Here is a 23,412-nt window from a genome sequence, read left to right as displayed (position 1 = left end):
AACATTTCGATTTGTGTTTGAGCTAGGAATGGGAGAACAGTCTTCAGTTAAGACAAACCGAAAATTGTCTATCACAAGTATCATGTTCAAATTTGATTTCTAATTCACATAATTATCCCCAATAAATTAATCTGACACCAACACTTGTATTACTGAACTTGTCATTCTAAAATTAAATATCCAATCAAGTTTTAGCAATTTTAATAATTTACACAAGATTATTCTTTTGCAACGATACTACATCAAGACATTCTTTACTAAATACTACCTCCAGAATAACTATATTTCGATAGTCATTTAGGTATCGCTTTTGGAAAGACATTATTAACACTTAATAATTCTGTTAGTGTAGACTCGCCATTTTCGGACGTCAGACGCCACTAATTACCAAAGAAATCCTAACCATTTCTGGAGCTTGAGTTGTTCCGAATCTTATGTTACAACCCTCCGAGGGGATACCCATTGTTAAATGACTAGCAAAGGGCACTTAAAGCAAACCAGCAGGCGCAACATAGGAATCTCACGGTTCAAACTAATGTAGGAGATTGCAGGATATGTTGACACATTTCTTTCACCCACTTACTATGAACTACTTCCTCCGTTCACCTTGGTATTGACACATACAAAACACTTTCTGAAGGGAGGTCACTTCTAGGGTGACACGAAGCATCATATGAATCTCACGGTGTGAACTATATGGAGATGTGGCAGTTGAAATCATACCCTCGATTTTTTTATTGAAAAACTTCCCCCTTATTCACCCGAATCTAAATTTAAGCTAAAAAATACTTTCCGAAGGGAGGTCACTTCCAGATTGACACGAAGTACCGCTTAAATCTAGACTGTAAACTGTTAGGGACGAGAGAGCTAAGAATAACATACTGCGTAGGTTATTAATCTCCTGCTGAAGTTTTCTAATAACTCTATCATATAGAAGTTATTCACTACCACTGAAGTATTCTAACGTTTAGGTAACCTTTTACTTAGGTTGTTTTCTGGCTAAATAAAAATAACACTAAATCTATGTGGTTTATCCATGTATAACTCTTATAAATGGACTTAAACCTACGATGTCTAGGTGATAAACACTTCTATTACCTCACATTGCTCACGAATACTCATAAAATTGGTTATCAACGCTCAATTATTTGGTCATAATCCCCAGGTAGGAGGTGTTTTGTAGACCATCAACTTAAATTCCCCCAACCTTCGACAGGATTATATACCGATTGAGTTTATAACCCTAGTTTTACAAGTTTAACAACCTATTTTAACTAATTAAAACAAGTGGTTAACCTACGTGAGCATGCAACTATTCTTTGTTATGGATTTTAAATGTCTAACCTAATTTTATAACAATTTATAAAACTTTAAACATGCTAAACATGCTAAACATCCACAACATACAGGCATTCAATATCTAATATAACACTTAGATTAAATACAAGAAACCCTAACATGCATACTATATATTATAACAAATTATAACATACTTTCTATGCATGTTGCATGCTTCCTATGATGGGATTTTAAATCTAAATCACGTGCTATATGCACATATAAGATTTATTTAATTATAACATACATCCAATGCATAAATAATTAAACACGTACTGATATGGCTTTAGTTTTGGCAAAAACAAGCAAACAAAAGTCTAACTATTACAAAAAGGGCTTCAACACCGCTCGAACCTCTCCAAAACCACTTGAACTGGACCCGAACCTTCTGAACCGGACCAGCAAAGTCTGAACCGGACCAACCACAAACCATTTGAAGCTGAATCGGACCAAACCTCAAGAGAACCGGTTGAATCAGCTGATCTTGCTCTCGCCCAAAATCTCGCTAAGTCAGATCGTTTAGCATTGACGACCATTGTCTGGCATTTTCCTGATCGTTTAGCAACCAACACCTATCGTTTAAAAAAACAACATGATCGTGTAGTGTTTCCTTCTATCGTATAGTGTCATCGTCTAGCACCAGAGGATGCTACACGATCGTTTAGTGTCAAACACTATCACATAGCTCAATCATTTAGCATCGCGTCTTGATCGTTTAGCACGCGCTCGAGGTAAGTGATCGCCCAGTGCTATCGTATAGCAATCGATGCATCGCTCAGCTGCCGTTCATAGGTAAACGATCGCTCAGCGCCATCGCATAGCTCTTCACCACATCGCTTAGATCCCGATCAAAGGTAAACATCGTGCAAGCGATCACTCAGTGCCATCGCATAGCTCTTCGCCGTATCGCTTAGCTCCCACCCAAAGCTACACGATCGTGTTGTTCCATCGTATAGCAAAACAACGTATCACTTACCTCCGGAGGTAGACGATCGTCTAGCGCACAACACCTAAACGATTAACGCCCAAAGCTACATGATCGTTTAAATTTTTCTTCATATCGTGTAACGCATGAAGCTAAATCATCGTTTAGCTACTGAAGCTTAACGACGATATGAATAGAGGCTGATCGTCTGGAATCTACAACTCAGCCCCTTCGCTTGTTTCTTCGAATTACAGCTTAATTTCAACTCTAATGACTCCAAATAAATTACAGACTCTTAGAAAGACATTAAAGCTGATCAAGCAAGAGCCAATTACAAATTTAAACGGGAAATCAAAGAGAAATTAAAGGCCAAAACTCAGAAAACCATATCCTTACAACAGTTTCATATTTTCATACAAAACACCCACCAAACCAGAATTAATCCGAACTGAATGCTTATAAGATGCTCCAATACCAATTGTTGGATCAACACCATCACGCAGTGAAAGAAATCAGGATCTATATGCACTCTAATTCATTAATTTTGGTTGAAAAGAAACATGCTAAAACAGAATATAATGGGTTTCAAGAACATACCTTGACCGAACCAATGAAATCTCAATTTTCAGCTGCAAAATACTCTGAATCCTTGTGTAAACTACTACAAGATCTTCCCTACTATCCTCTTGGTGCTCTAGATTGAGTTGTGGGACTCAAAATAAGCTGAAATCAAAGGGAATATGGAGAAATCTCACTGAACTAACCCATTGAAGAACACCTTATTCAACCGAATTTTTCAGCAAAAATTTAGTCGGTTCATCACCCCTTTCTTCACTCTAATCTCTTCAATATATTGCAGACTATCATGCAAAGAGATGTGCTGCATGGGATGCAGCTCATGCTTGGAGTAAACAAAAGGAGAAGGTGGGTTCCTTTTAAGCTAGTTGAAGATGAAAAACCCATTTTCAATTTTGTGTAATTTTTCAATTTCCAAAAAATCCAAAATTGATTTTAAAATCATATTTTATTTCTAAAATAAAAATTTATTAATTTTACAAATTAATTTCATAAATTAATTTTCTAATAAAATTAATAAATAATTATTTAAACAATTTAAATAATTATAATTAATTTAATATCTAATATTAAATTAATTTTTACACAAATTCATCTTCATATATTTAAATCATATTTAAATATATTTTCTCCAATTCCGTTTGATTCTAATTTGAACGTTTCAAATTAACTTATCATCTACTCTAGAGCTAATCCATTTTCGAGCTAGTAGAGGGACCTCATGGACCTACAGATCATGGGTTTCAACAATCCGAGATTAATCGGCTAAACTCATTAGACTGATCTAATTCCCATTCGTTAACAAATGGGTCTCTCCACTAAAGCCCATAGTTAAACTCCCCTCACTGTAGATATATTATGTCCACTCGATATAACCATGATTAGTAAGTTAACCCTTCACAGGTTGTCCGTAATAACGACTGGGTAAAATCTTTGTTTTATCCCGAAAATTACCTCTTGTTCCTTGAGTTCCCACTGATCCCCTAATGAAAAATTGTTTTGTGATCCAATCACAAAATCGAGTTCCTTTCATGCCAAATGAGAGGGCGGGATCCCTTGTTCAAGCCCTAGAATTAGCACTTAAGGGAACAACCTATCTACTATCCCTAAAGCAGGTAGAAGTGAATTCCCTCTTGCACCCTATATCCCCAGCTATCTATCCAGTCTTACCCCTGAAATGGCAGTCATATTGAGCCGGCGCTGTTGAGCCAACTCTCACCTATGCAAATCTAAGGGCAATCCTAAATAAACAGGAGTTCATAGTTAACTCAGGATTGAAACCTAGGTCATCGCTTTGAAATAGTCAATCTTAAACAGTAAACAACGTTATAAAGTAAGAGTGACTCATTTCGTGGTCCAATCTTGTACGAACTTTTTTGCACAAGGACACCCCCACTCCTCATGTCCAACATGAACGAATTAGGATCACTTTGTTTGTAGCGTTTTACAAATACTTGTAACAGTTACAGAGCAGGCCGTATCCAATAGTGTTACCAGAATAAGGTACCCAACCTTATCCATGTACTATAGATCATTTTGACTATTTACTCGAACCTGATCCACCTTTATGTCTCCACATAAAGTTCAAGTACTCATCCAATAGTCAAGTGACTTTTAGGTTTATTGGATTTCTATTTATGTAATAGATCTATTCAATAATACCTTTATTGAATTTTCAGAATAAGCACCATTGTTTACATACCACGAGTTTTAGGACAAAAAACCCAACAGATGCAACTTCTGAATTGAGTAAAATAGCAACTACTAGCTCAACTAGAGTTCTATTTTTCCTTTCGACTTTTTCGTTCATTTCAAAAGAGTAAGGTGCAGTCTTTTCATGTATTATTCCATGTGAGTTAAAGAATTCATTAAATTCGTTTGAGTCGTACTTAGTTCCTATATCACTACGAAGTCTTTTATCTTTTGGTTATACTGATTTTCTACTTCAGTTACAGACAATTTAAAAGCATCAATCGCATCACTTTTGTTTTCCAACAAATATACAAAGGTGAAATCAGAGAAATCATCAATAAAAGTAATAAAATATCTTTTATTTTTCCTAGTCAAGATACCATCAAATTCACATAAATCATAACAAATTAAATCTGGAGGTTGTCCCTAATTACAAATTTATGCGGAGTCTTAGTTATTTTAGTTTGACTACAATATTCGCATTTATCAAATTCATTCATGGATACCTTAGGAATCATTTCTAACCTACTCAGGTTATTAATTATCTATTTATTTACATGACAGAGTCTAGCATGCCAAATATTAAATGAACACAACATATAAACAGAAGATTTCATCTTATTCATTTCAAGGTTAAGTTTAAACATGTCATCAGTTGCATAGCCTTTTCCTATGAAAACACTATTCTTAGTAAGAGTATATAAGTTTGACCCTATAGTTTGAGTAAAGCTGTTCTTATTGAGGAGATAGCCTAAGACTAGATTCTTCCTTATCTTCAGAGTGTACAGGGTTTACTTCAATGTGAAAGTTTTCTCAAAGGTAAACTTCGACTCCACCTCTCTGGTTCCAACAACTTTCATTGAGTGGTGATCCCCTAACAATATGTTCTTATCCTTAGTTTTAGTGTAAGTTTTAAAAAAGATTAAGGTCGTGACAGACATGGCGGTAGTGCCAGTGTCCATCACCCACCCCTGAGAACCACTGATCACATTTACTTATGTGATCGTTGAAACTAACGATTCTTCTGTCAGGTTCACCTGACCAGTAGGACGATGCCTATTCCTACAGTTCTTAGCAATGTGTCCAGGTTTCTTACAGTTAAAGTAAAGAAACTGTATCATTTCTCCTGATGGGGGTTTTTTCTTCTTTTGATTGTTCTGGTTGCTGTATCCATGATTTTGACCATTTCTCTTGGTTCCCTTTAACTTTTGGTCAGGCTTTATCACGGTAGAGGCAGATCTCCCAGAAACAATATTCACCTCCTCCCTCTGGTCCTGCTTTCGGACTTCCTCCTCAATCCTCAGGCGAGTGATCAGACTCTCCAAGGAAAGCTTATTGGTCTTATGCCTCAAGATGTTCTTAAAATCCTTCCACAAAGGAGGTAATTTGTCAATAATAACGGAAACTTGGAATTGCTCGTTTAGGGGCATATCTTTACTTATTATTTTGTGGGCTATCTTCTGCAGTTCATTGGACTGGGCCTTCACAGATTTGTCATCTGTCATCTGGAACTTTAGGTAACGACTGACGAAATACTTTTTAGACGCGGTCTCCCTAGTATTGTACTTCTTCAATAGAGCGTCCCTTACATCTTTTGCTATCTTCATTGTACTGTAATAATCATACGAATCGTTATAAAATTTTTGCACAAGAAATCCTTTTCTTCCCAGTCAGTTGCATCTTTTATTTGTTGTTCAGTCGGATCTTCCTTTGGGATAGTTGGTTTTTCTGTAGTACAAATGTCAACAATCTTCTTAATTGTGAGAAAAAACAACACCTTCTGTTTCTACCGTTTAAAGTTCGCTCCTTCGAATCAGAATGGACAGTTGAGGTCAGAGGACATAATATCGTTGTGGGTTTCCATGACAACAGCAGTAGATGAATACGTCTTAAAATTTTTGGAACGGTTGCCTTCTGATGGACAAAAGATAACAGTAGAAAACAGTCACGAACGACAGTCGTTAGAAAGTTGAACCTGAAAAAAAGAAACTCGTAACAGGTTGAGTCGTAGATCTCACTATCTTTAAGACGTTTTGCGACTCTGCCCAATGTACAAGCAATTCTACAAAATTTTCACACCGTCCCTAAGACAAAACAACCCAGAAAATATACTGTCTCGATCGGAACTATTGGGTTTTATGTCCTAAAACTTGTGGTATGTAAACAATCGAGCTTATTCTGAAAATTCAATAAAGGTATTACTGAATAGATCTAGTGCTTGAATAGAAATCCAATAAACCTAAAAGTCCCTTGACTATTGGATGAGTACTTGAACTTTATGTGGAAATATAAAGGTGGATCAGGTTTGAGTAAATAGTCAAAAGGATCTATAGTACATGGATAAGGTTGGGTACCTTATTCTGGTAACACTATTGGATATGGTCTGCTTTGTAGTTGTTACAAGGAGTTGTAAAGTGCTACAAACGAAGTGATCCTAATTCGTTCATATTGGACATGAGGAGTGGGGGTGTCCTTGTGCAAAAGACTTTGTACAAGATCAGACCAAGAAATGAGTCACTCTTACTTTATAACGTTGTTTACTGTTTAAGACTGACTATTTCAAGGCGATGACCTAGGTAACTTGATCTTAATCCTGAGCTAACTATGAACTTCTGTTTATCTGAGATTGCCCTTAGATTTGCATAGGTGAGGGTTGGCTTAATAGCACCGGCTCAATATGACTGCCATTTCAAGGGTAAGATTGGATAGATAGCTGGGGACATAGGATGCGAGAGGGAATTCACTCCTACCCGCTTTAGGGATAGTAGAGAGGTTGTTCCCTTAAGTGCTGATTCTGGAGCTTGAACAAGGGATCCCACCCTCTCATTTGGAATGAGATGGACTCGGTTTTATGATTGGATCACAAAACAATTGTTCATTAGGGGATCAGTGGGGACTTAAGGAATAAGAGGTAATTTCAGGGGTAAAACAGAGATTTGACCCAACCTTTATTACGATCAACATGTGAAGTATTAACTTACTAATCATGGTTATACCGAGTGGACATAATATATCTTCAATGAGGGGAGTTCAATTATGGGCTTTAGTGGAGTGACCCATTAGTTAACGAATGGGGGTCAGATCGGTCTAATGAGTTTACAACTAATCTCGGATCGTTGGAGTCCATGATCTGTAAGTCCATGAGGTCCCTTACTAGCTTGGAAATGGATTGGCTCTAGAGTAGTGTGATAAGTTAATTTGAAATTAGAATCAAACGAAATTGGAGAAAATATATTTAAATATGATTTAAATATATGAAGATGAATTTGTAAAAATTAATTTAATATTGGAAATTAAATTAATTAGAATTATTTAAATTGTTTAAATAATTATTTATTAATTTTATTAGAAAATTAATTTATGAAATTAATTTGTAAAATTAATAAATTTTTATTTTAGAAATAAAATATGATTTTAAAATCAAAATAGATATTTGAAAATTGAAAAATTACACAAAATTGAAAATGGGTTTTTTCAAAGTTCATCTTCAACTTGCTCACTAGGAACCTACCATCTCTTCTTTGATTTACTCCAAGCATGAGCTGCATCCCATGCATCACTTCTCTTTGCATGATAGTCTACAATATATTGAAGAGATTAGAGTGAAAAAGGATGAAAAAACCGACTGAATTTTTACTGAAAAATTCGGATGAAGAAGGTGTTCTTCAATGGGTTGGTTCAGTGAGCTTTCTCCATATTCCCTTTGATTCCAGCTTATTTTGATTCTCACAACTCAATCTAGAGTACCAAGAGGATAGTAGGGAAGATCTTGTGGTGGTCTACACAAGGATTCAGAGGATTTTGCAGCTGAAAATGGAGATTTCGTTGGTTCGGGCAAGGTATGTTCTTGAAACTCATTAAACTCTATTTTTAGCATGTTTCTATTCAACCAAAATTAATGAATTAGAATGCTTATGGATCCTGATTTCTTCCGCTGCGTGATGGTGTCGATCCAACATGAACTACATTGAAACCCGATCGAAAGGACCCACACCCTTGATTGCTCGGTAAACAGAAAAGAAGACAAAGGAAGGACGAGGAGAGGGAACTGAGAGAAGATGTTTGTGATATGTGTTTCTGAAGTCTAAGGCGCACCCTTTATATAAGCCTCGAAGGCTAACGGAAGACGCCACGAAAATCGCATAGCCATTGAACGTGCAGTTGTGCAAAGTGCGTGGAGGACTCAATCGGTGCCATCAGCTCATGGCACATGTTGGAGTAGATTTTTGAATTAAAAGATTTAAAAAAATAATAATATTTTTTTCAAATAAAAAAAATTTGCTCACCTCGCCCGGACGACGGTGGCACACGTGTGAAAAGCCCACCAAGCCCACATTTGTCTACCATCTCACCCTTCTAAAACTTTGGTACCCTTGGGGCCTAAATCCATAACCCCCGATAGGGGCATATAAGGGGATCTCCCCTTAGTAAAATAAGTAATGTGGGATTCCCACTTTTCCTTCTTCCAAGTTAAAAACCAAAAATTTTCATTTGGATAAAATTTTTCACCAACATTTTTAAAAAATGGTAAAACTTAGAAACTATGCTTTTTTTCCCTCTTCATCTTCTTCGAAATAGAGGGACAAAAGACAGCTTTATATCGATACAACATGCTACATGACAAGAAAATTGAATCCATGATGACGGTCAACTTTGGTCAACATTGGGTTGAATAGATGCTAACAAATTTGTTTATTTTGAATAATATAAAGAAGAAAAAAAATTGTAAAGCTACCAAATCAATAGACAGAAGAACATCGATCCATGAATGATGGTTTTCAAGTAAGATCCTGGACACGTTAAGTCATCATACATTACATACTATAATGTGAGCAATAAAATTATAGTTTTGTGGACAAAAAAAGAAGCCTAAAACAATGCCTCATCGGATGAAAAGCTTGAATGTCATCAACAAAGGCTTGGAATTTGTTGTTAAAATAGTATCGACTTTCAAATAAGCTCCAAAGAGCCATTGAATCTATTTCAACTGATAAAGGATAAGTCTATACTTCCTCAACTTTAATGATTTTGTCTTGGAGAGTAGTAGCCTCAGTGAGCTCAACAATATCGATGAACTTTAAGGTTTTTTGCATCAAAATGATGGGTTCACCATTAGAATCACGAACAATGACTCCAAAGTCCATCGTTTCATTGTTGAGGGAAGCATTCGAGTTAAGTTTATAATACGAGTTACCCTCAAGGGGCTTCTAGTGATTGGTGCAAATGTCATTAATAGTCAAAAGAAAGGGTATTTAAGGCTATGACATACTTTATCTTATTTGAACAATACATACATCCACCTCCTCAACAAACTCCCAAGCCTAATTGGATAGGGTCAAACCACATCTTCTTAGTCATATCAAACATCGTTGAGATACATACTAATTCCAAATAGCAACTATTATCAATGCGAAAATATGCATTTCCATTGATCGAACTTAGAGCACTGAGACCCTACAAAAAAGAGAAGTAAAGTTAGCGTAATTTGTGTTCATATATGATAACACAAGGAACCAACGTCTTTTAATTTTGCTTGTTTGTTTATAATCCTAGATAATATGGAGCTTTGTTTCAAGAGCATTTTTGTAGAGAGGTCAATAGCCTTAACCGCAAATTTTTCTATGATAAAGATTTACCTTTACAGGAATGACTTCAATAAAAGCATGTAAGTTGTCACAAAAACAATAAATTATTAAAGGACGTTTATACTCCACAGTAGGTGCCACATTTCTTTACTTTGATACTCTATTGATGTAGAGTCTCACAAGCAAGTTATTAAGCTAACTTGTATCTACTTTTAACAAAGTATAACCCTTCTCCAATCATAGTGTTAGAAAAAGCGATCCATGGAGGAAGTGTGAGCTAATGCTTAAAATTAACTTGATGCTACCAAATTCAAACCTTAAGAATAAACGTATGTTTTTTTTTTAAAAAAATGTTGCTAGAAACTTATGAATATATTTTATAAGTAATTCACAAGTAATTGATATTGTTAGTAGTATAAAACTAAATTTGCCTTCACCCACTAATTTGATATCAATCTATATTTCTTTCATTTATATTTACTTTTTAATGGAAAAATGTTGAAATTATTTTCAAATATAACAAAATGTCATCATCTATTCGTGATAGATAATGATGATATGATACACATGTCAGATTTATGCTAATAAACAATAATATTTTCTATATCTATAAATAAGTTGTCTCATTTTTCTATATTTGAAAACATTCATTCTACCTATCAAATTGAATAAAAAATTTAAAAAAGTTTATTATAATTATACAAATTACTAAAGTTTCATTCACATAATTTTTTGAGGTTTTCATTCTTTTTAAAAAAAAATTGGAAAGAGGTTTTTAATTTATTATTGTGGGTTCGCTCACAATTCACCTTTTATCTCATTTCTTAAAAAGTTAAATTCATAATCCATAAAATAAACATAGGGTTGCAATTTGATAAAGACTCTACTAAAATAATAAAAATAATTAAAAAAAACAAAACAAAAAATGATAAAAGACTGAACCAAATTCCCTCTTTCTCTCTCTCTCTTCTAAGCAGCACATGCACTGTGAAAACTAGTGGAAAATGGCGGATGGGTGAAGTCGAAAACCAAATCCCACAAGCAACTATATGCTTTCTTTCTTTCAAGCAGCTGAATCCTTCCATTGATTATCCATTTTCAGTGAAACCCATTTTCCTTATTTCATCATTTACATTCAGAAATTCCTCCATATTCCTTTCTTCTTCTTCTTCTTCTTCTTCTTCTTCTTCTTCTTCCCAATTTTTCCTTCAAACAATTTCCCTCTCTAGAAATTTCTCAGGTCTTCAATGGCGACTCTTGGGGATATTGGGGTTTCAGCATTAATCAATATCATCTCTGCCTTTGTCTTCCTTCTTGCTTTTGCTCTCTTGAGAATTCAACCCATCAACGATAGAGTTTATTTTCCTAAATGGTATATCAATGGCGGACGAAATAGTCCTCGTAGTTCCAGAAATTTTGTTGGGAAATTTGTTAATCTCAACATTTGCACTTATCTCACTTTCTTGAACTGGATGCCTGCGGCTCTGAAGATGAGTGAAACTGAAATTATTACTCATGCTGGGTTTGATTCTGCTGTTTTTCTCAGAATTTACACTCTCGGGTTTGTTCCCCTCCATTTTGCTGATGTCTTGTGTAATTTATCTGATTCCCGTTAAGTTTGAAGATGGTTTATGATTTACAATCTTTTTACCCTGTTGTTCATGTCGTGCTGATTTTGATTTTAAGCACTTTTTTTTTTTTTTTGCATTGTGGATCTTTACTGTTTGGGTTTTTAGGCCATTTGTATGATTTTATTTGGTGGTTATGGTTTTTCCTCTGTTTCATAATGATTTTGTTTTGTGTTTTTGGAGATTTATCTGTTGTGTTCTTCATCTTTGTAAGAGATTTTCGATCTTTTTTCCCAGATTTTGGAAAAAGAAACAGAGTTCTAAAGCGTATGGTTTTTTTTTTTTTTTTTTTGTTGTTTTTAAACCATTATTTGGTGAAATTATATTTTGGTAACTAGTTTTTTAAAGTTGTACTTTTTGTCTTTTTTTTTTTTTTTTTTTTTTTTTCTATATTCTCATCAGGGACCTGTATTTAAAATAAATAAATTAATATATATAAACAATGATATCAATGAGTACAGTAACATTTTCATTGACAAAGTCAGTGCAAAAAAAATAAAAACAGAACTATTTTGAAAATAGTTTCTGAAACAAAACTCTGTTCTTTAGTATTTAGAGCTTGAGATGAGAAAAACGTTTTTGTTTTTAAAAAAGTAAAAATAAAACAAAAATGGTTATCATACGGGATTTTTCTTGGTTTTTATAATTCATAACTCATAAGAAATAAATAACAATTTATAAGGTTTTTCCTCCTTATGCTTATTGGCAGGTTGAAGATATTCTTCCCAATAACCATTGTTGCACTACTTGTTCTCATACCAGTCAATGTGTCTAGTGGGACATTGTTCTTCTTAAGGAAAGAATTGGTTGTAAGCGACATCGATAAGCTTTCGATATCCAATGTTCGTCCTCAATCTATAAGGTGAGCTGTTCTTGTTGTCGTGAAAGACAAAAACATGAACATTACAATTTATTTTTGTGTTAAAAAATGCTCAAATTTGTGCGTTGATGTCACATTAGGGTGAAGTGTCATTTATTTATCATCTATTTTCAATACTTCTCTACATGTTTGATCTCCTATTTTAACTTGAATTAGATTTCATACTATGACTTGTTGGGAAATTCACACTTACTTAACATTTGTTACATTTGAGTTTTAGGTTTTTTGCTCATATAGGATTGGAGTACTTGTTCACCCTATGGATTTGTTACATGCTTTACAAAGAATATGACAATGTAGCACAAATGAGATTGAATTTCTTGGCATCACAACGCAGAAGGGCCGAGCAGTTTACTGTGAGTAAAGAATTTTATTGCTTAATAGTTGTTCTTCTGGCCCTCTGGGAACCATTTTCCAATGTGTTTATCATTGAGAAAATCTTTGCACCGACTTCTTAATGTTATTTTTTTCAGGTGTTGGTTAGAAATGTACCACATTCATCTGGTCGATCCACCTCGGATGTGGTTGATCAGTTCTTTCATAAAAATCATCCCGAACATTATCTTTCTCATCAGGTAATAATATTACTATATAAAAATTTATTTAAAGCAAATTGGGCATGATTCATAGCTCCCCCCACACCGTGCGGGGACCTTTTCTCTAGCTCATGTTTGTTTTTTTAAAATTCATTTCTTGTTTTAGGCTGTATATAATGCCAACAAGTTTGCTAAACTAGCAAAAAAGAGAGCGAGGCTCCAGAATTGGTTGGACTATTATCTACTTAAATTTGAAAGGCATCCGGATAAGAGACCAACTACAAAGGTATCCAAATTCCCATGCACTTGATTCAACTATTTAGTTTCAGTGTATCACATGGGCTGCAAACCTATTGGTTCATTGTTATGGTTAGAGATTAGACCAGTTGAACTATTTCTTTCAGACAGGATGGTTCGGAATTTGCGGTAGAAGAGTTGACGCTATCGAATACTACAAAAAACAAATGAAGGATCTCGATGCCAAAGTAAGTCTTGAAAGCAGATTCAATAGTTCACCGTATTTTATGAATTGGATTCTTAATACATAAAAATTGAGCAATCTAAATTGGGCTTGATGTATTTTTGAACCCCCATGTGTATAGATGGCATTGGAGAGACAGAAAATTATCAAAGATCCAAAAGCAATACTACCAGTTGCTTTCGTTTCATTTGATTCTCGATGGGGTGCTGCAGTTTGTGCACAGACGCAGCAGAGTAAGAATCCCACATTATGGCTGACAAATTGGGCTCCAGAACCTTATGATGTTTATTGGCAGAACCTTGCTATACCATTTGTTTCCTTAAGCATCAGAAAACTAGTTATATCATTATTGGTCTTCGCCCTAGTATTCTTCTACATGATACCAATTGCTTTTGTACAATCACTTGCCAATCTGGAAGGTCTCGAACGAGTCGCTCCTTTCCTAAGGCCCGTGATAGAATTGTAAGTCAATGCACATTGTTCCCTCTGTATCTATGCTCCATAATTTTTGTACTTGGCAACATTTTTATATTTTGATTGTGATCCATTTGAATACCTCCTTATGAGGAATCTTCGAAGGTTGATCATTTAAATTTAATCATGCTATACAGGAAGTTCATCAAGTCATTTTTACAGGGTTTTCTTCCGGGTTTGGCTCTCAAAATATTTCTGTATATACTTCCATCGGTTCTAATGGTCATGTCAAAAATTGAGGGGCATGTAGCAGTTTCTTCCCTTGAAAGAAGGGCCGCGGCGAAGTACTATTATTTTATGCTTGTAAATGTGTTCTTGGGAAGTATTGTGACTGGTACAGCTTTTGAGCAACTGGATTCCTTCATTCACCAATCTCCTACCCAGTAATGCCTCACACCCTTCAATGATATTCAATTTCCCATTCATTTTTCTTATCTCTAATAATGTATATGGACTAAAGATCAAACTTCAAATGGCCCTTCAATCATATTCTTCTTATTATACTGAGCTTCTTATGCATATTTTAATTATTTTTTTTTCCTCATCAAACCTGTTTGCAGAATTCCTCGGACAATTGGAGTTTCCATACCGATGAAGGCTACTTTCTTCATTACATACATAATGGTCGATGGGTGGGCTGGGATAGCAAGCGAGATTCTTCGATTAAGACCGCTGGTCATCTTTCATCTCAAGAATCTCTTTATGGTGAAAACTGAAAGAGATAGAGCGAAGGCAATGGACCCAGGAAGTGTGGAATTTCCCGAAACTTTACCGAGCTTACAATTGTACTTTCTTCTGGGAATTGTGTACGCTGTGGTCACCCCAATTCTTCTCCCATTTATACTCGTCTTCTTTGCATTTGCATACTTGGTATACCGACATCAGGTTTGTCACCTTACACTCTGATTATCTGACTACTCAGAAATGAATTGTTTTTCTCAATGGACACATTAGAAAGAGCAAAAACACTTGGGCACACTTCAATACAACAAGCTGCACAAATTCACTAGAGAACAGAGTATTTTGTTGTAATTGAAAAGCAACACAGTTGACGTTCAGGGATTTATTCGATCCTGTTATTTCTTACGTCTAACTGAATCATGGATTGTATGTGTGGATTTATTTGTGCAGATCATCAATGTATATAATCAGCAATATGAGAGTGTTGGTGCCTTTTGGCCCCATGTCCATAGCCGCATCATAGCAAGCTTGTTGATATCTCAACTACTTTTGTTGGGTTTGCTCAGTACAAAAAAAGCTGCCAATTCTACCCCGCTGCTCGTCGCCCTACCAATACTGACTTTATTCTTCCATAAGTACTGCAAGAACCGATTTGAACCCGCCTTTCGTAAATATCCTCTCGAGGTAAAATCTAAGTACTTCAAATCTAGTTGTTGAAAAGGATCTCAACCAATATGTATTTGATATTTTGATGCGTTTCTTCATGACTTGCTGATACAAGCACATAAAGTCTTGGGATAACATAATTATTATTGAATTGCAATGATTTCATAAGTGTGAAGGTAAAATTATAGCAATTTCTCAAGCATAATTTTAACAACCTTTAAAGTTTGACTCAATATTGAATGTTTGGAAGTACGATGGTAACAAACATTATAATTCTTAGTGGGCTTTTACAGTTTTCCTTGAAGTCTTTGTTAGATTATATAGTATTACTTTTACCTCCACCCATCGGCTAAAGTTTTGGGTCATCTATGATTTAACATGATATCAGAGTAATCAGGAAATCCCGTATTCAAATCCTTGCAATATTATTTTCTCCCTAATTATTGTTAATTTCTATTTGTTGGGTCTTCTACATATTTCAAGCCCACCAGGGAGAGGTAGTGTTAAATTAAATAATATTAAGTTTACCTTCACTCATCAACTCAAGATCTCGGTCAATCAATTATTTAATAATCTTATATTCTTTTGTTTTCTTTTCTCTAGGAAGCGATGGCAAAAGATACACTGGAGAAGAGCACGGAACCCGACCTCAACGTAAAAGCCTTCTTAGCAGATGCTTACTTGCATCCAATTTTCAGGTCTTTTGAGGAAGAAGAATTATCAGAGGTTAAAGTTGAGAAACAAAAGTCTCCAGTACATGATGATAGCTCTGTGAGTGAACTCAGCTCTCCTTCCCCACCACACATTGTTGATAATCATCATCATCATCCACAGTCCCCACCTCATTATATCTATCATCCCCAGTCCCCTCCTCATTTTGTATATCCTTCATATCCTTCACACCAATATGCCTATAGTTATGATCCTGAGCATTAGAACAATTAAAATTAATCAATATAGGAATTGACCCCCCCAAGCTAATAGGTTTAACCAAACTTTATGTTCTTCTTTCATTAATTGTAATTATCATTCTCAATGAAAAATATTTGAGTGTTGTTTAGTTTCATTCTCTTGTCTTTTAATTGATGAGATTGGCCTTGGAAATCATACCAGATGGTTATTATAAGTTTAGGTTTGATTTGGTAACCATTTTGTTTTTAGTTTTTGGTTTTGAAAATTAAATCTATGGACACTATTTCTACCTCTAAATTTCTTCTTTTATTATCTGTTTTTCAACAATGGTTTAAAAAATCAAGTCAAATTTTGAGAACTAAAAAAAATAGCTTTCAAAAAGTTATTTTTGTTTTTAGAAATTGGCTAAGAATTCAACTACTACACTTAAAGAAAAATGTAAACTATTGTAAGAAATGTGAATGAGATAGATTTAATTTTCAAAACCAAAAACCAAATGGTTATCAAATAGGATTTTAGTGTTTCTTTCAAATGGGTTGGAATTTTTCATGTTGATGTATATAATGACTTTATTTTGTTGAATTTGGTTTGGCTTCTTGTTGTTTTTCTAAGATTGTGATTGGAATGGCTCTATATTGAGTTGACAGTTTTTAACTTGGATCACATGATTGTATTAAGTGAATGAAAAACGGTGACAAGAACCGATAATTAATATTAGTCATTATGGCTATCTACTTAGAATTTAATATTGTATGACTTTCTAAGGCAACCAAATATAGTATACTTGGTAGTTATGGTTGTTTGACAATAATGCTTAATTATTGTAAATTGGAAAAGTAGTAACATGTATTGAAATGTTTTTTTATTATATATTGTTGAATGAGAAATTTTAGACCAATCACAAGTTGTCACGTCATTTACTAAATTAATGACGAAATTCCAAATCATTAAATTTGGGCTCAATTAGGAGTTGACATATGTCCTGAATTGAAGTTGAAGACAAATTTCGATGATGCCACGTGGTTTTATCATGACCGTTGAATCACATAAGATTAATTTGACCTAATTTGATATTATTATTTGGGTCAAAGTCCAACTAAGACCAAAAATAGGCTGAATTTGACCCAAATGTTAAATAAGGTCTAAATCCGATTAATTGGGCCTAAAGGCCAAACCCATAGACCAATCAAGTCCACATCCAAATCCAACTAATTGGGCCCAAAGGCCAAACCTATGGATCAACCAAGCTCAAGCCCACATGTGAACTCTATAAATAGAGAAGCTCTTCTCATTTGGAAGGGTCAACAATTCTGCATTCCAACTTAGAGGAAATTCTCTACGATCAGAAGACTCCCTTGACTTCTAAAGTTGACCACACCTGAAGACTGAAGTCCTTCGAAGATACAAGCATTCTAAAGACTGAAGTTCTTTGAAGATACAAGGATTTTTCTACATTCAGAGAGCCCAGAGAATTCATCAATAAGCAAAAGACTCCTAATACTCCTGAAGCTACACTCCTAGAAGACAGAAGACCTTTGAAGACACAAAGACTCTTCCAAGACTTCTTCAAGAACGTTCGGTGTTTTTCTTCTTCAAGTCAAACACATTCACCCAACTAAGAGAGAATCAGAGGATCAAGTACTAGAGATCGAACCACATCGCATCAAATCAACTTCAACATCAACATCAACTCAAGTTCAACTCCACGAAACAAGTTTCTCCGGAAGCCTCGTGTGAACAAATTGGCACGTCCAGTGGGACATCTCTACCTCTCATCTCTCTCTCAGCATCCAAATAAGGCAAATGGCACCTAAGAAGATGGCATCCAAGGCTTCCTCCGCAAACGGCTCATACATGGGACCTTCACCCGCAGCCGCTCAAGAGAAGTCATGCAAGAGTAAGAATAAAGCTCCCTCATTACCCACAACATCTTGAGGCAAATGACGGAATCCCCACAAGGCAGGGTTGTCATCAAGGAAAACCCCCTGTTTGACAATTCTATTTTTGCCTCCAGCAAGCCAAAAAGAGATTCAACGCCAGATGTAATCTTTGTCATGATGGCAGATGTGACGGCAGAAGTGGCCATGGCAGGAATGGAAAGGAAGATTAACTTTCTGATGAAAGCCGTTGAGAAGCGAGACTATGAGATGGCTGTCCTGAGAGAACAAATACAGTCTCGAGAGGCTGCTGAATCCAGCTAAGTACCTACGGTCAAAGCAACTGACAAGGGAAAGACCGTGCTGCAAGAAAACCAAGGGCGACAGTTAGACTCAGTGGCCTCTCTGTCGTTCCAACAACTGCAAGACTTGGTCATGACCTCCATAAGAGCTCAATATGGAGGGTCGGCTCAAACTTCCTTCATGTATTCCAAGCCATACACCTAGAGGATCGACAATCTAATAATGCCTGCAGGGTACCAACCCCCAAAGTTCCAATAATTCAACGGAAAGAGCAACCCAAAGCAACATATCGCCCACTTCGTAGAAACATGCGAGAAACGGGAACAAGGGGAGATCTACTAGTCAAAAAATTCATCAGAACCCTCAAAAGAAACGCTTTTGACTGGTACACAAACTTAGAGCCTGAGGCGATTGACAGCTGGGAGCAACTTGAAAGAGAATTCTTGAATCGCTTCTACAGCACTAGGCGCACCGTCAGCATGATGGAGTTGACAAACGCCAAACAACGGAAAGGGGAGTCGATCGTCGGCTATATCAACCGATGGAGAGCTCTGAGTCTGGATTGCAAAGATCGACTCACCGAATTATCTACTGTAGAAATGTGAACACAGGGGATGCACTGGGAACTCCTCTACATCCTGCAGGGAATAAAGTCTTGTACCTTTGGAGCTAAGTATCGTCAATAAAGGAACGAGGGACTTCTTGAGCCACGAACCGAAGAAAGATAAGAAGGAGGTGAAGGGCACTGAGAAAATTGTGAAAGGTGCCACAAAGGAATCAATAGTCGTTAATACGACCCTGTTGAAGTTCTCCTCGAAAGGGAAAGAGAAGAAGATAGAAAAGAAAGACGAAGGAGGCGAAAGACATTGCCTAACCCTGAAGGAACGATAGGAAAAAGTCTACCTATTCCCCGACTCTGATGTTGTGGATATGCTTGAGCAACTACTATAGAACCACCTTATCCAGCTACCAGAATATAAACGATCGGAACAGGCCAGCAAAGTGGATGATCCCAACTACTGCAAGTATCACAGGGTCGTTAGCTACCCAGTTGAAAAATGTTTTGTACTGAAGGAATTGGTCCTCAAATTGGCCTATGAGAGAAAAATAGAGTTGGATCTAGACGAGGTGGTCCAAATGAATCATGTTGCAGTGACAGTAGCTCCAAACGTGGCGACACCAATCATATATTATGAAGAAAGGGAGAGCTCTGTCCAGTTTGGGACCTTCGAACCTATGGTAGTGCGGTTTCAGCAGGAGGTCCAAGCTACAGATCCTCAAAATGGAGGAGAGCGCGCTGACGATGACGATGACGAAGGTTGGATTCTTGTGGCACGTCGTAAGAAGGAAAAACTGGACTCTACCCAAAAAGAGCTACGCTCTCATAGAAGCTACAAGAGAGAGAGCAAGACACAAAAAAGAAAAGGTAGAAAGAAGGCTTGAAGGCCCAAAGCTGTTGATGAGAGAGACGAGGATGTTCCTCGTCCCAGACGATAGATGACGTTAGCAGATTTCCTCCCGAAGAACTTCTGCAATTGGGGTTCAGAGGAGACACCAGAGGTTGTTGCATGTCATACTGTCAGTATCAGAGAGGACAAAGATACCGTTCTAGGTCCATTAAAGTCGACAGGAGAACCAAAGGGTTCGTCACCATTCAACATAGATGACCTACTTTCACTCCCGCGAGAAGCTAAGATGACCCTCATTGAGGCACTGTTAGAATCCAACGCCTCTGGTGCATCGATCTCCACAGCACGTGCTTATGCCTCGTGTTGCACATCCATAGGCTTCTCAGACGAAGATCTGCTACTAGGATTCAAATTGCATAATAGGCCTTTGTACGTCTCTAGATACATTCAAGAACAGAAAGTGGGTCGAATTCTCATCGACAACGGATCCGCCGTTAATATAATGCCTAAGGCGACTATGAAACAGTTGGGCATACTCATGAAAGAGCTATCAAACAGCAAATTAGTAATTCAGGGTTTCAATCAAGGCAGCCAAAGGACGATAGGCATGATACGCTTAGAGCTCTTCATTGGCTATCTGAAGGCCGACGCGTTGTTTCATGTGATACTCAAAGACCACCTACAAGCTGCTATTGGGACGCCCTTTGATTCATGGGAATGGTGTGATTACATCGACACTACATCATTGTTTTAAGTTTTACCAAGACGGGATTAAGAAGGTTGAAGCAGATTCTAATCCGTTTTTCGAGGCCGAGTCTCACTTCGCAGATGCAAAGTTTTACCTAAAGAGTGAGAATTCCGGTGAGACTATGCCGGCAGAGAACTTGTTGGCAAAGAAAGCAGATGGATCTCGATCGAGGTCGCTAATAGACACAGAGAAAAGTGCGGGTAGCAAGGTACAAGCCTCCAACCCTAAAGAGAGTAGAATATCCCTCGGTGTTGGAGAAACACCCATGGTGAGGGGCAAAAAATCCTCAAAACCTTCGATTCTACGCTATGTCCCTTGGTCGAGACGAAAAAAGGGTGAATCACCTTTTATGGAATGCTCAAAAGGTTTGCAGGTTGGAGACATAGACATTCTAAAGGAGAGTTTCGTCACACCTCTCACGTCGATAACAAAGCAGGTTGTCCACAAGTTGGAGGCGGAAGTGACAGGGTTAAAGCTACCCGAGAGGCGAATTAAAGACAGATTCGATCCCAAGGCTTACAAGCTGTTGGCGAAGGCGGGCTATGACTTCACAACTCACACTGAGTTCAAGAGTGTGAAGATTTATGAGCAACCCCGATTCTCGCCAATCCAAAAGAAACTTTTGCAAGAAGGACACGTTATACCCACGTCGAGGGCGGGACTCGGATATGAGCCGTCAGAGCCAGTCCGCATAATCAGAAAGGCGAAGGGGAAAGTGGCCAATAGCAATCATATCACTACAAAAGAAATCGATGATACAGGAGAAAAGGAGAGAAAAGATAAAAGAGCCTCAGCCCTCGACCGTATTAGACCGTCTGCCGCACACGCCTTGGTCTTCGAGAGGTTAAGCATGACAAAAACAGAAAGGGAAAGCCCACATACTATTCCCAGAGTTACTCGACGTTCAGTTTTTCGAAGGTTGACTCTGCTAAATGAAGGAAATGAGGAAATCATCTGTCAATCGCCGGTGGTAGAGCGACCGTCGGCCTTCGGGAGACTAGGCGCAGTTACGACGGAGAACGAAGGAAAACCCCACGCTCCTGTTTTTGATCGCCTGAAGCACGAGAGGGCTGAAGATCCCCTCGACCAATATGTCCTTAGTAAGACAAAGGAGAAGGGAAAAACCTGCGCTGATGCCCCCGAAATGACCATGAGAAAGAGGGGGTCGATACCCCAAGCGTCCATCTGGCGACGAATCGACCTTAAAAACGCTGAAGTGTCATTGGATTAGAAGCCATCAGGAGAGGCAAGAAGTAATGGAGAAATCCGTAGTACCGTCCCCTCACGCATGAAGAGAAAGACCTTCGTTACTGTAAGCATAAGTGAGGGCACGCTCAAAGTAAAGAGGCACGACATCGTTTTCACCAATCCTCAGAATGAAAATTTAGAGCAGGAGGAAGGCGAAACTTCATGCCACCACATCACAATCACCGAAGAATCCAAAGAGGCTATGGCTAAAGAGGAAGTGGAGGACGCTCCGCAAGGTCTAGAGGACGGTGGTCAATCCACGGAGGACGAGCTAAAAGAGGTGAATCTGGGCACTGTATAAGAACCGCGTCCGACTTTCATTAGTGCGTCCCTCTCGGAAGAGGAAGAGGACGAGTACATGAGTCTGCTCATCGAATACAGGAATGTTTTTGCCTGGTCATACAAAGAGATGCCGGGACTAGATCTAAAAGTAGCAGTCCATCATCTCGCAATCAAACAGGGGTGTCGACCCATTAAGCAGGCTCAACGACGCTTTCGGCCAGAACTTATCCCCCAGATTGAGGTTGAGGTCAATAAGTTGATTGAGGTTGGGTTCATTCGCTTGTCCCAGATATGAAAAAGAATTGGACAACTGTGGCGTGTGTTGCGTGTTAGACTTTCGCTGACCTAAAGTAACCGCATGCTCCATAAGACGATTTTCCATTGCCCTCATTCAGAGATCATGGTCGATGCGGACACAGGGCATAAGGCTTTTTCTTCATGGACAGATCTTCCGGGGTATAACCAGATACCGATGGCCTCCAAGACGGAGGAAATGGACGGCATTTCGAACCTCAAAAGGGATATATTGTTACAAGTAAATGCCCTTTGGTTGAGAACGTCGACGCTTACTTATCAACGTGCCATGCAGAAAGGTGTTTTGAACGATATGTTGCACAAACACGTGGAGTGCTATGTGGATGACCTTGTGCGAGGGATAGAGATAGACCAATCCAAGATTTATGCCATCCTAAAGATGCCAAGACCAAGAAATCTACATGAGTTGAGAATTTTGCAGGGACGTCTGGCCTACATCCAGAGGTTTATTTCTAACCTGGCAGGGGAGTGTCAACCCTTTCAAAGACTGATGAGAAAGAGAGAGAAATTCGAATGGGATAAGGCCTGCCAGAATGCTTTCGATAGCATAAAGAGGTACCTGATCAGCCCTCCTATCTTAGGACCCCCAGTAGTGGGCAAGTCGTTGATACTGTACATTGCAGCGCAAGAGAGATCACTTAGGGCACTATTGGCACAAGAAAGAGAAAAGGGAAAAGAAGCGCTCTCTATTACTTAAGTAGGACCTTGAATGGAGCCGAGAGCAATTATTCCCATATAGAGAAGACATGCCTTGCGCTCTTCTTTTCCATAGATAAGTTGAGGCACTACATCGTAGATCACCCAGTTCCATCGGATTGGGAGTTAAGTGAAGACTTGCCCGATGACGAAGTTCTCT

At 37.5% G+C, this 23,412-nt stretch overlaps 1 protein-coding gene across 1 annotated transcript; it reads left to right on the top strand.

Annotated features, from left to right (window-relative positions):
• The first annotated feature begins 11,031 nt into the window (after positions 1-11,031).
• LOC120081941 (CSC1-like protein At1g32090) lies at positions 11,032-16,528 on the top strand. The gene is made up of 11 exons (XM_039037127.1): positions 11,032-11,677; positions 12,454-12,606; positions 12,845-12,980; positions 13,098-13,199; positions 13,327-13,446; positions 13,565-13,645; positions 13,763-14,103; positions 14,253-14,498; positions 14,676-15,000; positions 15,247-15,480; positions 16,066-16,528. Exons 1-11 carry the CDS (start codon positions 11,364-11,366, stop codon positions 16,396-16,398), a joined length of 2,385 nt encoding a protein of 794 aa, XP_038893055.1. The 5' UTR covers positions 11,032-11,363; the 3' UTR covers positions 16,399-16,528.
• Positions 16,529-23,412: the final 6,884 nt, after the last annotated feature.

This window comes from Benincasa hispida, chromosome 7, assembly GCF_009727055.1.
Source record: "Benincasa hispida cultivar B227 chromosome 7, ASM972705v1, whole genome shotgun sequence".
Taxonomy (NCBI): domain Eukaryota; kingdom Viridiplantae; phylum Streptophyta; class Magnoliopsida; order Cucurbitales; family Cucurbitaceae; genus Benincasa; species Benincasa hispida.
The sequence above is the reverse complement of the archived record's forward strand: the minus strand, read 5'-3'. Positions and strand labels throughout refer to the sequence as shown.

What these genes read in the sequence shown, in the direction of transcription:
- LOC120081941 (XM_039037127.1), top strand. Translation starts at nt 11,364, where the DNA reads ATGGCGACTCTTGGGGATATTGGGGTTTCAGCATTAATCAATATCATC. An exon ending in CTCAGAATTTACACTCTCGG is followed by an intron (nt 11,678 to 12,453) that starts GTTTGTTCCCCT and finishes GCTTATTGGCAG; the next exon opens with GTTGAAGATATTCTTCCCAA. An exon ending in CTAAGGCCCGTGATAGAATT is followed by an intron (nt 14,104 to 14,252) that starts GTAAGTCAATGC and finishes CATGCTATACAG; the next exon opens with GAAGTTCATCAAGTCATTTT.